Source organism: Micromys minutus, assembly GCF_963924665.1.
Source record: "Micromys minutus genome assembly, chromosome: 14".
NCBI lineage: Eukaryota > Metazoa > Chordata > Mammalia > Rodentia > Muridae > Micromys > Micromys minutus.
The window spans coordinates 401,443-415,328 of record NC_137983.1 but is presented as its reverse complement, the minus strand read 5'-3'; the positions used below and the strand labels follow the sequence as shown (position 1 = coordinate 415,328).

General features: G+C 52.9%; 1 protein-coding gene across 2 annotated transcripts; it reads right to left on the bottom strand.

Moving 5' to 3' along the window:
• Positions 1-69: 69 nt before the first annotated feature.
• Positions 70-13,322, bottom strand: CHERP (calcium homeostasis endoplasmic reticulum protein). Of its 2 annotated transcripts, none has more exons than XM_080928810.1 (18): positions 13,232-13,322; positions 12,787-12,960; positions 9,554-9,738; positions 8,726-8,863; positions 8,500-8,651; positions 7,185-7,329; positions 7,010-7,099; positions 6,582-6,849; positions 5,381-5,556; positions 3,454-3,889; positions 2,483-2,721; positions 2,194-2,327; positions 1,787-1,873; positions 1,559-1,702; positions 1,364-1,480; positions 1,145-1,239; positions 833-1,018; positions 70-758 (listed from the first exon to the last, which is right to left on the bottom strand). In XM_080928810.1, the coding sequence occupies exons 1-18, from the start codon at positions 13,254-13,256 to the stop codon at positions 718-720; spliced, it is 2,832 nt and encodes a 943-aa protein (XP_080784936.1). In that variant the 5' UTR covers positions 13,257-13,322; the 3' UTR covers positions 70-717. The 2 variants fall into 2 exon arrangements, with proteins under 2 accessions (XP_080784936.1, XP_080784937.1); XM_080928811.1 differs by having other exon boundaries at positions 7,185-7,296.
• Between the last annotated feature and the right edge of the window lie 564 nt (positions 13,323-13,886).

The following is a 13,886-nucleotide window of genomic DNA, read 5'->3' as shown; positions in this document are numbered from 1 at the left end:
TCAGACATGAACAACTTAGCTATGGTTAATCTACAACAGAAATCAAATGTCTTATATGGTACTGAAAGGTTGTAGAGGACTCTGCATTTTATTGAAAAGAATGTTTCAAAAGTTTGTGTACAAATAATGGCACCAGGTTGCTCCTCTGGGCCTCACCTCCCCCCAACACCCCCATTTGGGAATGGCTAAGGAACCCAAATTAAATAACAGCACAGGAGGTGCTGGCTGACTAGAGCCCAGTACCCCATGCTCCGCACTGGCTTGCCTTCCCCAGGCAGAAGCCCCAACCTGAGGTTGCTACACTAGGTGGAGGGGCTCTGGAGGCCATTTTCCCCTGACGCACGGGAGCTTAGCCCAGTGTCAGAAGGTCCAGGTAATAGAGCAAACAGCTAACATTCGTGGAAACAGGTGATAGAAAACACAACTAAACGATGAACTGAGTCAGGAGTCAGAGGATCCTGCCTCAGGGGTCAGTATTCATTTTTCGTAACACAAAACCAGGTAGAGCCAAAACGTAATCCCTCTGCAGCTGAGAGGCCAGGGTATTCTGGTTGCCTTGCTCAGTGCAAGGCAGCCTTCTCACAACTGGGCTCTGGATGGGGGATGGTGGGGTGGTGTTGAGTTTGGCTATCTGGGCACTGCAAGTGGTATCTGCAGCACCTCCTCCGGGGCAAACGCAGGACAAGCCCTTCCACACTGCAAAGCTGAGGCCTATGGTCAGTCTTCCTTCTCTTCCTTTCGAGCTCCAAATGTGGAAACTGTATGGGAACAAGGATGAGACCTTTCCTTTATAAAGCTAAGTCCACCATGCCCACCCATGCCCACTACTCACATTCATCTCGGGCCTTCATTCGGGCGATGAAGGAGTAGCTCTTGTTGCGGCGGTAGTTCTCATAAGGGTCATCCAGGGCCACGCCCACGCCCTTGTACTGGTCCCATTTATCCCGGACATCACCACCCTTAATGGGGTCCTGGATGCCCTGCTCCTTTGCACCGAGGCCACCAGACCCACTCCAGCCTTCAGAGCAGAAAGAACATATAAGGCAAGGCTGTGACCATTTTTCCTGGGAGTGTCTACTTGAACTCCCAGCAGGATCCCAACATGTAGTCACACAGGAAAACTGGCACTGGTCTGGGTACTTACCCATCTTCACCAGCATCTGATGGCCTTTATTCTCTTCTCCAAGCCTTGAGTCTGGTATGGGAGGAGCTGAATTAGAACCCAGGCCGGCTGCAGAACTGGAATGAAGAGCCACGTTATAAGCTTACAAACCCTACAACAGGCCCCAGTGCTGGTGATGGGGTGTCACCCTGCTCTTTAGCAACAGGGGCGTATTTGACAACTCCTACAGTAGTGTCTTACGGTGGGGTGGGGCTCCAGGACCTAGAGCGACGCCGCCTCCCAGGGGAGTATGATTTGGACCTGGACCTGGACCTGGAGCGTGAGTGGCTTCTGGAGGAACGAGACCTGCTGCGGCTTCTGTGGAAACAGCAGAACAATGGAGCACGAGCAGGAACAAAGGGGCACTTGGGCTTCACGAGGTCCCCACATGCCTACCTGGATCTGGAGCGGGAGGAGGAGCGGGACCGAGACCGGGAACGTGAGCGGGAGGAGGAACGTGAGGACTTGGAGGATCGTGAGCTGGAGCGAGATGAAGAGCGACCTCGGCTCTTGGACCTGCTGCGTGACCTGGATGGGCCGCTGCAAAGAAATGCTACAGTGAGGAAGGCAGTTAACAGCAACCACAGGCCACAATGCTGGCCCCATGAAGCCAGCACAGCTCACCTGTTCCTCTTCTCCTGTCCCTTGCGTCGCCGCGCTCGCATCTTAGCTCGAAAGAACTCATAGAGGCCATTCTGCTCCCAGCCCTCGCTGCATGACACGGTCCCCATGAGAGGCTTGGGTCAGTCCCCAAGGGTCACAGTGGCCAGGAAGGATTTACCCTGCACTAGGACGCTAACCAAGAGGCAGCTAGGGCTTTGCTGGGTGTCCAGCCCCCCTCCCAAATCCCAGGCGGCCTCATGTCATGCCCACTGCTATTCTCAGCATCTGATGTGGCAGCTGGGTCACAGCTGGATGGCACAAGGCCACTCTCCATGCCCAATGCAGTGTTCAGAGGAAGCAGTTTCTCATCTGCAGGACAGACTTGGAGGGCGGGAGCTAAGCCAGGCCTTGGGGCCCAGCTTCCCTACCTGTTCCTTGGCCTGTCATGGGAGGGTGGACTGTAGAAGGCCTCCACAGCTGCGAGTAGCCTCTCACTGGGAGGCATGGGGGGTGGCAGGCGGATGTCTTTGGGATCCAGAGGCTTGTACTCATGGTCCTCCAGCTGTAGGAGAACACAGCTGTTGCCTGGGCCCTTAGAGTCCTACTTGGCCACCCAGTGCAAGTTAGCAACAAGGCAGGAAGAAACAAGACCCCAGCCTGACAAAACCAGCCTGACCCCTCCCATGTTCACCCTCCTAGGCCAGGGCCCAGTATCACCTTCACAAGGGGAGCCATTAACCCCGCTGGAAGATCAAAGTAGGGCACATTGGGGACCAGGCTGGGGTCATCATGGTTGATGTGAGGTGGGCCCTGTCGCCGCATGTGGGGAGGCTGGCCATTGAAGCCGTGGGGAGGAGGGCCAAAGTCAGGGTGCTGGGGCCCAGCCCAAGGTGGGTGTTCATTGATCCCAGGATGTGGCATTCGGTGGCCAGGGTGGTGATGAGGGGGTCCCATGTCTGCAAAACAAAACATTATCTCCAGCTGGCTGGGGTAATCAAATTGAACAAAGGGCCATCGGGGTTCTACAAAGGAGTAAGACAGAAGCCAGCATTTCGGGTCTGGAACTCTCACACACATGAGTACAGCTAAGGGGACTCAAGCAAGAAGACTGAAGGACCACCACAGCATCCAGTGGCAGCAAGCTGAACTTCCACCTTCTCACTGGGAATGTGCCAGGACCTGAGCACGGGTGAGCTAGCAACTGGTCTCAGGGGGTAACATTAAAGCTAAGTCCCTGGTGGACTCCAACCGAACTGCCTGGGGTCCTCTGAAGAGAGCAGTGAGGACACAGATGGAGAAAAGCCTTTTTGAGGGAGGCCAGCCCTGAGCTCTGTGGATCTTTAGCACTGAGACACACCCTTGTCTGGGGCTCCTGTGTGCAGCTCAGGCTGACAGCAACTGAAAAAGACAAGACACAGGCATAGCCTCAGGCAAGCAAGCAGCCAGGCCACCATGGCCACGGCATGAAAACGATAAAGTACAGACTGGAGAAGTCTGGCTTGCTGTTCCTCCTGGCCTATGTGCAAGGGACTCCAGGGATGTTTTAGCACCTCTGGCAGGGGGCCCGGTTCCTAGCACCTGTGGTTTGTTCCTGTCTGCTTATTCCACACCCACCCTACGCTTATCACTTCCACAGCTCTGACAGGCAGGAGACACCCACAGCGGACCATGCTACACTGCCTACTCACCTGCAGGGAAGTCTCCCTGGGGATAGTCAAAGCGGTGAGGGTAGGGTGGCCGCTCAAAAGGGTGACGAGGGGGGAAGTCATCCTGCATGAAGCGGGGTGGGAAACGGTTGAAGTTGTGGGGATGTGGAGGCTGGTTGAACTGTGGGTGCTGCTGGTGGGGTGGGAAGGGCCCACGAAAGTGGGGGGGCCGCTGCATCCGGAAGGGCGGCTCACGCTGGGCACCACCCCAGGGTGGTGGCTCATGCTGGTTGTTCCATGGTCCTTCAAACTGGTTATTCCAGTTGGGGTCTGGCTGGTTGTTCCATGGAGCATCTCGCTGCCCATTCCAACCAGGGTCCCCTCGCTGCTCACCCCACATGCCCTCATGGCTGTTGTTCCAGGGTGGGCAATGGGGCGGTCCACCTTGGTGGTGTGGATATGGGGGTTGCTCAGGGGGCTGCAAGACAAAGCACAGACATGAGCACAAGGTCTGGAGTTAACTATTTCACCCCAGGTCCCAATTACACATCTACAAACTCATATAGAAAGCTGCCTCTGGCCACTGGGCCCCTATACCTGGATCGAGTGCATTCCTCCCCAGTCCTAACAGGTACCAGATCCCTACTGGGACACAAAAATGGTGCATCCTATACCAGCACTCAGAATACTCCAGCATGCTGGACTATGAGCCTTATACTACCCCATTCTGTATCATGACCCCACTCATCTAGAACATTGCCTAAGGTTAGCCTGGAATACCTTTCCTTGTTTGTTTAGCCAGGAAAACAGATGTGTGTGGCTCAAGAAATTCCCAGCTACTGTTCTGAACACTTACAGCACAGATGGCTGAATCTAAGGTTTGGGACAGGAATTGCATGACCCATACTAGGCTGCTGGGTGCTCTTTTTCTGGCTTCCAAGATCTAAAGAAAGCTGTATTCCCAATACCAGAAACAATCTCTAAGGTGGCAATATGGCAGGATTAGAGAAGCCTGGCCTGCTTCAAAGTCTTTATTAAGTAGGAGTGGGGGTAGGGTGCAGGTGGCACACCACTCTAGTTCCAGGATAGCCAGGAACTCAATCCTCCTGCTTCAGCCTTCCAAAGACAGGGATTACAAACATGCTTCCCTGTCCTGGCTCCAACCCCACTTCTAAGGATGGAACCCAACGCCTCTCCATCTACTTGGACTGCTTACACTGAACTGCCACACTGGCCAGGAAGCCTCAGTGGACCAGATCTCCAGCCCCTAGATCTTATTGAGCCTCCACAATGTGGCCTGTTCCCTACCTCCCTCTGAGGTTCCCATGTGCCCACCCCCATGAGGTTTACTGACACTTCCAGGACATGGGTGCTGTCTAAAGGGAGCATCTCATGTCAAGTAAACCTGTTAGTCCTGGAGCAAGAGGGATAGGTAGAAGGGCCAGATTTGAAACTTGAAGTTCTTAGGGCAGGGTCACATGCCTGGCACCCATAAGTGTCTTTTACAGTCAACGTTACCAGGAAGGCCACACTTAACAGATAACAGGCCATGCCCAGTTGAGGGAAAAGTCTGTTACTGAGAAGCCCCTCACTTCTGATCTTCCTCCAGTCCCTTCCTGAGGGACCTGAAGGCTACACTAGTAAAGATAGGCAAAGGAGAACCTGAACAGCCCACACAATGACAGCAGACAGGTGTGTGCCTAAGCTCTACAGTCCTTCAGCTTCTATGGCTGTACCTGCCTGCTGCCCCACAGGACCCCACTAGGTGCAAGCAGGATTTTTCCTGAGACGGGGCTTTTCTGTGTAGCCCTGCTGTCCTGGAACTCCATCTGTACACCAGACTGACCTCCAAGTCACAGAGATCTGACTGTCCTGCCTCTTGAGTGTGAAATTAAAGGCATGTGAACCTGACATGAGCAGGCTTTTAACTCAGCCATGCGTGCATGCCCCAACACATTTTAGGAAGTACCTGCTGTTGACCCCAAGGGGCAACCGGATGAGGTTGATCAAACCAAGGGGGCTTGTTTGGTGGGATCTGCTCATGGGGGCCAGGACCTCGAGGGCCAGCAGCTGCAGGATCCTGGACACCTGCCGAGGTGTCGTACTCTGAAGAGCCAGGCATCTGGATGGGAGGCTTGTTGTCATCTAACACAGGTGACAGGCAGTGAGAGGCGGCCAGTCAGCAGGACAGGTTGTTGATCCTCAAGCACCCCAAGCCAGCCCAGAATAGGGCGTATACTTCCTAAGCTCACTGGAAGCCACTGCTGCCAATGTCACCACCACCACCACCCGCTAGAGATGCAATAGGGACATTCTCCATACTTATGATATGTCCTATTTTGTCTATTATTTGCAGAATTAGAGTTACCTTTGAATAGCTGTGTGCTTACAGGTGAGCACGAGTGCATGCATGATGGTCAGAGGGCAACTCTTGGCAGCAGGCTCTCTCCTGCCACCCTGCAGACCGTAGGGCTCAAACCAAGGTCATAAGACCCTGTAAACTTGTTTGTGCCTGCTGAGCCATCTTCTGGCACTCCATCTGTTTTAGTCTCTCAATGAATCTGGAGCTCAGTTAGCATCCAAATCAAATCCTCATATGTGCACAGAAAGCACTTTTCTGACTGAGCCTTCCCTGTACCCCAGTTAAACATGTTTCATCTCAGTCTTTGGGGGAGTGTTTTGAGGTACAGTCCAAGCTGTCCTTGAACTTACAGCCTTCCCGCTTCAGGCTCAGGAACGAGATCACAACCATTAGCTACCATCCATGTATAGCTAGAACTCTTCTGATATGCTTGCATTATATCCCAGTCTGGTCTAAAATCCTCCTGCCTCAAGCTTCCTAGCTGCTCATTTCAGAGCTTATCCGGGTTTCTTCAGACATGGTCTTTTAAGCGTACACACACACACAGACACCTCAAACACTTAACATGTGTGTATGATTAGGACTCAGCTCTATGTGCTGATTCCACCTAGCCCTGGACCATACTTTTAACTATGCAACAAATGTAAATCATGGAGCAAACCTGTCGGGAGTGTTTACCTGGCCTGGACACATAAGCAGATCAATCTTGGCCCAGCAGTGGGCGGACTGTGGTGCAGGTGTCCAGGAGGGAAGTGTGCTCTCTGCCATTCAGGAAAGTCAGTTTCAAGAGGTGGAGGGAACCTCATACCTGGCTGGGTAGTTGGTGGGATGGTGGGGGCAGGTGCTGAGGCAGGTGGGGGTGCTGGTGGTGGGGGTGTGGACTTCACGTCCGCTTCCATCTGAGGCAGCTGAATCTGTGGCTGTGGCTGTGGCTGCTGTTGCTGCTGCTGTTGCTGCTGCTGCTGGGCTAGGCTGCTGACGAACTCCTCATGCTGTGTCTTGAGGCTCTGGATCTGCTGCTGGAAGGCCAGCTGCACAGGCTGCACCACTGATGAGTACTCATTGATAAGAGTCGCCTGGTGGGGAAAGTCAGGACCACTGCCACTCAGGACACCAGCCAAGGATCCCAAGAGCCAAAGGCTATATGAAATGCAGCCAGACTCAGCGATGAAAACATCAGTGGACAGTTTCAAATGTCCTGATAATAGGTGGCCCCCCCCGCTATGTGGTGCTTACCTGGTACTGGCCAAGTCCCAGGGCAGGGCTCTGCAGCTGCTGAATGATGGAGTCATCAAAGTAGCCATTCTTCTCCCAGAGCTGCAGGAGCTAGTGCAGAAGGAGACTTGTTCAACAGAGCTCATATCACCGAGCCACCTGCCTACCCAGCCACCCAGCCCCAGCAGCCCCATACCCGAGCAATCTTCTGCTGTTTGTCCTCCTCCACAGCCAAAAAACTGGTGCAATAGATGGGTACTACCACCTTCTGCAAGGCAGCCAGCAGCTCCCGGGCCTGCTTACGCTGGCTGTGAGGGAGAGACCTTCCGCGCGTCAGGGCCCTGGGGCAGGACCCGGCCACGCACCCGTTACCATGCGGCTGTGGCCACAGCACCCTCTCCTCAGGAAATGGCCTCCCAACCCGGCAGGGAAATGGCTAGACTATCTACAATGTAGGTATCTTGTCTTGGGAGACAAATAGAGGGAGTGTGTGTACCCCAGGGCTATTCAGAACCAGATCTTCACTACCAGAAGGACCCATCAAGAGCCCTTGCATGTGTGTGATGGGTGCAATTGGGCTGCTGTGGTTAGGACCTAGCCACCACTATGTACAAGCAGGTTCAACAGTGTGCTCAGGAGGGATTACCCAGCCTCAGAGGGCCACTGAGAAGGCTATCTGGAGCCTAACCTTACCCATGAGGGTTGTAGTCAACCTAGGGCACAGCATTTGCCTGCCATGTGCAAGTCCCTGGCTTGCATGCCCACTGTTACTGAGAGAGACAAAGGGCAAGAAGTGGCCCAAGAAGGCCCCTCCAGCTGTGCAGTATGGTAGATCCAGGCCTCTGGAATGGTAATGGCTCAGCAAGACAGCCCATATGCAGACCCAGGAAAGGTGCAGGCAAAGGTTAGCAGCTTCAGCTCCCACAGCTGAGGTCAAAGGGCAGGTGAGGAGTGTCCCAGGGAGTGAGAGGCCATCATCTGTGCAGAGGCCTTACCCTAAGAGGCAGGAGCAAGACACCTCGAGAGGAAAGAGTACAAAAGCAGGAGGGTCTGGACGGCAGCATCACTGCTCCTCTCCCAGTCTGACAGGGGTTGCATGGAAACAGTCAGAGAGAAAGAGACCGGCTTCTCCTAATCTTGTGGAAGCCATGTACATGTATCAGCTGTCCTGCCTTCATGCTGAAAGGCAGAGGGCAGCCAGCCCAGCTGTCAGCATGTGTCACTAGCATGTGGGATCTCTGCACCTGTCTTTGACCAGTGCAAAGAGAAGTCTAATGGGCAGAGGACCAGCAAAGGTAGCCACCAGGACAGGGAAGAGCAAAGTCACCACAGTGCATCAGCCAGGTGTCTGCTGTGCAGATGGAAGCAGATACAGGACAGATAGAGGCATAGAGGAGGCAGCAGAGCCCAAGGCCTGCCTTGTGAGGGTGCCAGCCATTGTCTTGGTAGGGCAAGCAGTGGATCAGTGTGTAAGTGCAGCAAGGGTGGGGACTGAGTGGTCAAGTACTTACCAGTGGTGCAGCACGTCATTGATCAGATAGATGAGGTGTAGCCGCAACTCGAAGTGTGCGCCATCAGCAGTGATGCGGTTACGCAGGTGGCCCGCCATCAGCTCACAATGTGGCGGGGACTTGGCATTGCTGAACATCCAGTTCTTCCCAGCCTGAGAGTCAGGCCAGGGTGAGTGGGTGGTCAGTCAGGTAGGTGACGACACCCCCACCCCACACTGAGGCTCACCGAGATGGCATCCTTTGTGCAGGTGTCAATGATGGGCTGTAGCAGGTTGTCAAACTCGCTCATGTCCAGCTGTGTCTCTTCCAGCAGCTTCTGCATTTGCTGCTCCACTGCATGTGCCACGGCTGTTGTTACTTGCTCCTGGGAAGACCGTGAGGGACAGGTGGTATGAGCAGGGCCCTCACACAAGCTCTGGTGTCAGTCTTTATATATATACCAAAGCCTTTGACAGTCCATTGTCATGGTAGGCAAGATAGTCAGGGAACAGAGCTGGCCTCAGCAAACAGAAAGTCCAGGAGGCAGGGTGCACATGGATCACTTAAGCAGAACAAGGCAAGGAGTAAGGGTCACGCAGATGCCTGTGACCCTTGCACTTGGGAGGCAAGGGGAGTTTGGGGAGATGGTGTCTCAAAATCAAACCAAACCAAACACAAACAAGTAAATGGTAGGTATTGGCCACCAAACTAGTTAGGAGTAGAGGCCAGTTCTGCTGTCCAAGACCTCACTGTACCGTCTATGACTGGTGGCAAACATCCATGCATGCTGAGTAATGTTGGCAAGCAAGAAAACCCCAAGTGGGGTTGCCACTAGGGTTTGTATGTTGCCGCTCCTTTCATTTCAGTTAGCTCATCCCTATAGAATTTTGCAACTGAACCAGCTTAAAAGATGGAGCCAATAAGGTCCCTCCCTACTCAATAAAACTGGTAAGGACCTAAGCTACCATGTGTTGGCATCCATAATGGGTACAAGTTCACTGAGCAACACCTGTGGATGACCCACAGACCTACTGGAAGGTGACTCCAAGGTTACTGGCACTACATGCAGACATACCTGGCGAAGGGCCAGCAGATGCTGCTCCTGCTGCTGGAGACTCCACTGGCTCTGTTGGATGAGCTCGTCCATTGATGGGGTGCCCTGAGTTGGAGTGAGGGATGCAGTGGGAGCCAGTGGAGGTTGTGGCAGAGGGGGCATGGCTGAAGTGGGCTCCAGTTCTGGGGCCTGCTGCTTGCAGATGACTAGCAGGAAAGAGATGGGGCCTGTGAGCTCAAGGAGGGTCCCAGGTTCCCCTTGGTAATGCATCAGGTTTGGCCTCCAGAGAGGACCTGACGGAGGAAGCTATGTCCACTGTCCACCTCTCAGGCCACCTTGCCTGAGCTTCCCTCTGTTGTGCCTGGTTTCCATGGAGACCCCCAGAGCTGCCTTCTCATTGTCCCGGGATAGGCTGAACCTGTCCATCTTCCCTTCTCATGCAGGCCTGACTGAACTACTATGGACTGCAGGCCATGACCAGTGCTGAAGATGTGGCACCTCTCCCAAGGGTATGTCTGTCCCTAATCGTCCCTTCACTCAAGACAGCCAGCATTCTTGAGGTCTGGCCAGCACACATAGGACTGGAGTGCCCCCAAGACCAGCCCTACCTCCTATGTGGACCCTCCCAATCTGCAGCCTTTGAACTAGCCCTCAAACCAGCTTGAACCACCAGCAACACCCTGGTATGACAGTACATGAGGCTGGCATGTACCCAGACAAGGTATCAGTGTATGAAGAGGGGAGTCCCTACTGGCAGGTAAGACTTCAACAGTATAACCTCCTTACCTCCACTCTCGGGCTTTGCCTGGTCTCAACTGAACATAGCCACACTCTCCAGGAGCCCCTGAAACTCATCTAAAACAAATGGCCTTTGGACAAAAGCAAAAAAGTAGGGTCTGGGGACAGGTTGTCACTTGGGCCTTAATGACACCTACATGTCTGCCTGGTTTAAGCTCCAGATCTCATACTCGTTCAGGAAGCTCCATTTTGGAGGAGTCAGCGAGGGCCACTGGGTTTCCACAGACATAGGCTTCTCAAAGTCACTTTTCTGCCTCCCAGCCTAGTACAGCAACCCACTCAGATAAGTGATATACATACACCTCATACTAATCAACAGCAATGCCAACCACACGCACTCTTTCAATTCACTGTTAACAATCTGCCTTTGCCTTTATCACACCTAATAAGCAGAGTGCCTCTGAGCAGCTTTGAGTGTCAACTGCTATGGAATAAGCAACAACTCACAGCTCACATTTTTATTGTGCTTTACAAACACAACACCATGGTAGAGGTAGACTAGATTTTTTTTTCCTAGACAAGGAATCTTTGTGTAGACTTTCTTGGAAACTCCGTAGAACACGTTAGCCTTGAACGCACAGAGATCCACCTGCCTCTGCCTTCTGAGATTAAAGATATAATTATATATACCATCCCACCCAGGTGGACTAGTCCTTTACCACAATTCTTGCAAACTGGGTTTAGCTGACCTGCAGCCCTTTCTGAGCCTCATTATTCTTAGGTCCTCAGCAAAGCAGGTCCTCTCTACTCTGTCTCCCCTGTGCTAAAATCCAAACTCTCTTTTCAACTTTCACCACCCACCACCCTTGGCCTGCCCATGTCCCTGTTGTGGTCAATATATTCTACTATAGTACGGCTGGCAGAATGTCCTTTTACCTTCCAATCCCTAATGTGCCACAGGTTATATGTACTCTCCTTCTCCTGGTGTGATTTTAAGTCTACAGCCTGAACAAGTGACTGTCCAGGGGTAGGCACAGGTTTCCTGTGTAGCTCTCAGAGATATATATTAGCACTTTCTAAACTCCCTCTACTTACCATCCCTTACCCATCCTCAAGGACTCTACCTCCTGCTTCCATGCTCACAATCACCACCCTTCCTAATTCTAACCTGTCCACTCTAGCACACATGGTTGGAACCCGTTTCAGCCTCCGTCTGCTTCAAGATTCTATGAACTTAGTATTCTGGGGCTAAGGAATGTATGAGGATCCAGACACCCGGATGGTGATGTTAAATGGACAACCTCTACCACAACTGAACAGGAACCAAAACCTTGACAGACTCAAGCCCTATCCCACATGACAATCCCCTCAGTTCCGTGGTATCTCCTCTCTGAACATACACCTGTAAGTCCCTGTACTCCATGGGCTCAAGTCTGTCTGACCTACAAGCTTTCTATCAATCGCTCACAATACATTGTTAAGAGTACAACACAGTGTGTTTGGCATCAGAGAGGACTGTGGCTCAGCAGCTATCACGTTGACTGCCCATTGGCTTTGCCTGGCCCAGCATTTATTTCCATAGTCTATTCAGAGACTGGAGAGCTGCCCTAGATATCACAGATGTGAGTTCTGCCCTCAGGACCCATAATATCTGCTATTATTCAAAACTGGGGTATGCTTATAATCCACCACCAGAAAAGCTGATGCCAGAGGTGGCTTTGAGTTGGAAGGTAGGCTGGATAACACACTGCCAGGCTAATCTGGGTTATAGTGTGAGTTTCTCAAAAACCAGCCGTGCTTCTTTGTTCTTTTTCCTTTTTTTCTGTTGTTTTGAGGCAGAGTCTATGTAGCCTTGTCTGTACTGGAACTTGTACAACAAGCTGGCCACAAACTTCACAGAGATCCACCTGACTCTGACTTCTGAGAGCGAGGGATTAAAAGGGTGGTCCATCATGGCTGGCTCTAAAATTTTTATTTCTATTATATTTCAACATTTTTTTTTTTTTTTGATGCTCAAATCTCTGAATCTGAAACCAGCCTAGTTTACAAAGCTAGCTCCAGGACAGTCAGGGCTACACAGAGGAATCATGTCATGAAAGAAAAATAAATAAATAAAAAAGAGAAAAAGAAAAAAAAATGAAAAAAGTTGCAAAAGCTAAAGGAAAAAGCTTTTTGATATTCCAATCTGATATAAAGAAAGCTACGGTCTCAATCTGCAGAAGGTGCTGCAGTTTGAACAGTTCCTACCTCCCTGCAGATTTGAAACTGCCTCTACAATGACAATCCAGTGCCCGCTCCCCTCCCAACTCCAAGCCCAGAAAAAGAATCTGTGATAGTCTCCTTAAGACACACAAACCCAGCAGCCTATCCTGGTACAGGGTTCCGGGAAGAATAGAAGGAACAGCCACTCTGCTCTGTTAAGGAAACATGCAACTCCAAAGAAATTGGCTGTGACGCCCCCTCCCCAACCCCCTGCATTGAACCCCTGGGCGGCAGAGGGCCAGAGGGGGACTCACGCTGCTGCTGCTCCAGCGCCAGCTTGCACTTGTAGTAACTGTAGAACTCGCCTCCGAACAGAAACGAGAATTTAGGGTTGTCCTTCTGCTTCTCCATCGTCATTTTCTCGAACTCGGGTCCGTTGCGAGCCACAAACTGAGCGAGCTTGTCGATGACATTTCGAAGCTCCTGATCTGCAGAACAGAGGAGAAGGCGTCAGAGGGGGCAGTCCGACCCGGAGACCGGGCCGGGGTCCTCTGGGCGGGCCACTGCTAGGCGGTGGTGTACGGGTCCTGACTAGGGCCAAGCGTGCGCCAGGAATGCGGGGACCCACGGAAAGGCCGGGGGAAGAGCGGCGAGGCCGCAGCGCACTCCGTCACCGGTCCGGCAATGCTGCGAGGCACGGTTAGCAGGCAGGGGTACACGAGAAAAAAACAACGACCTCCGCTCAAGGATGGGCCTCACCGTCTGGCGGCAGCGGCATCTCCATGGCTGCAGCCGCTGGGAACGTCCTCCGCCGCCTCACTATCGCCTACCAGCACGGGCCGCAGAAGCCGGCCGGAAGTGGCGCGAAGGGAGACGTTTACGACGGCCTCGCGGGTCACTTCGCGCACCATTTACGGCTGTCGCTGGGAAACACCGGAAGTAAGGAGAGGAGGAGGGCGGGAAGAGACTGCGTGAGGACTAAGGAACGCCAGAGCCTAGTGTGGCGCATGCGCGGCAGTCTCTTGGCGCATGTGGCTAGGCGGCAGCTGTTCCCCGAGGCGCTGGAGCGTGTCGAGCTTCGCCGGCTGTAGATTAGGTTTCTTCTGCGTCCTTGTTAGCGCTTCCATTCCCGGGCCCCTGCATATCTAACAACCTGCACCATCCAGAAGGCGGGATCGGCAGGTGGTGGTTTTGGCGAATCACAGACCCTGGCGTGGTTCCGGTTCCGATCTGCTCCTTTTGGGTGAGAATTTTGAGCAGTGGGGCTCCGGGCTCCCCAACATCGGCCTCAGACGTGGAGCAAAGACATGTCTTCTGAAGTGACTGTACAGGCATGTGCCGACCTACAGAAAGAGAACCGGAAGCGGCGTCGACACCCAGCCCTTCTGTTTACTTATATTATTACTTACTCCTA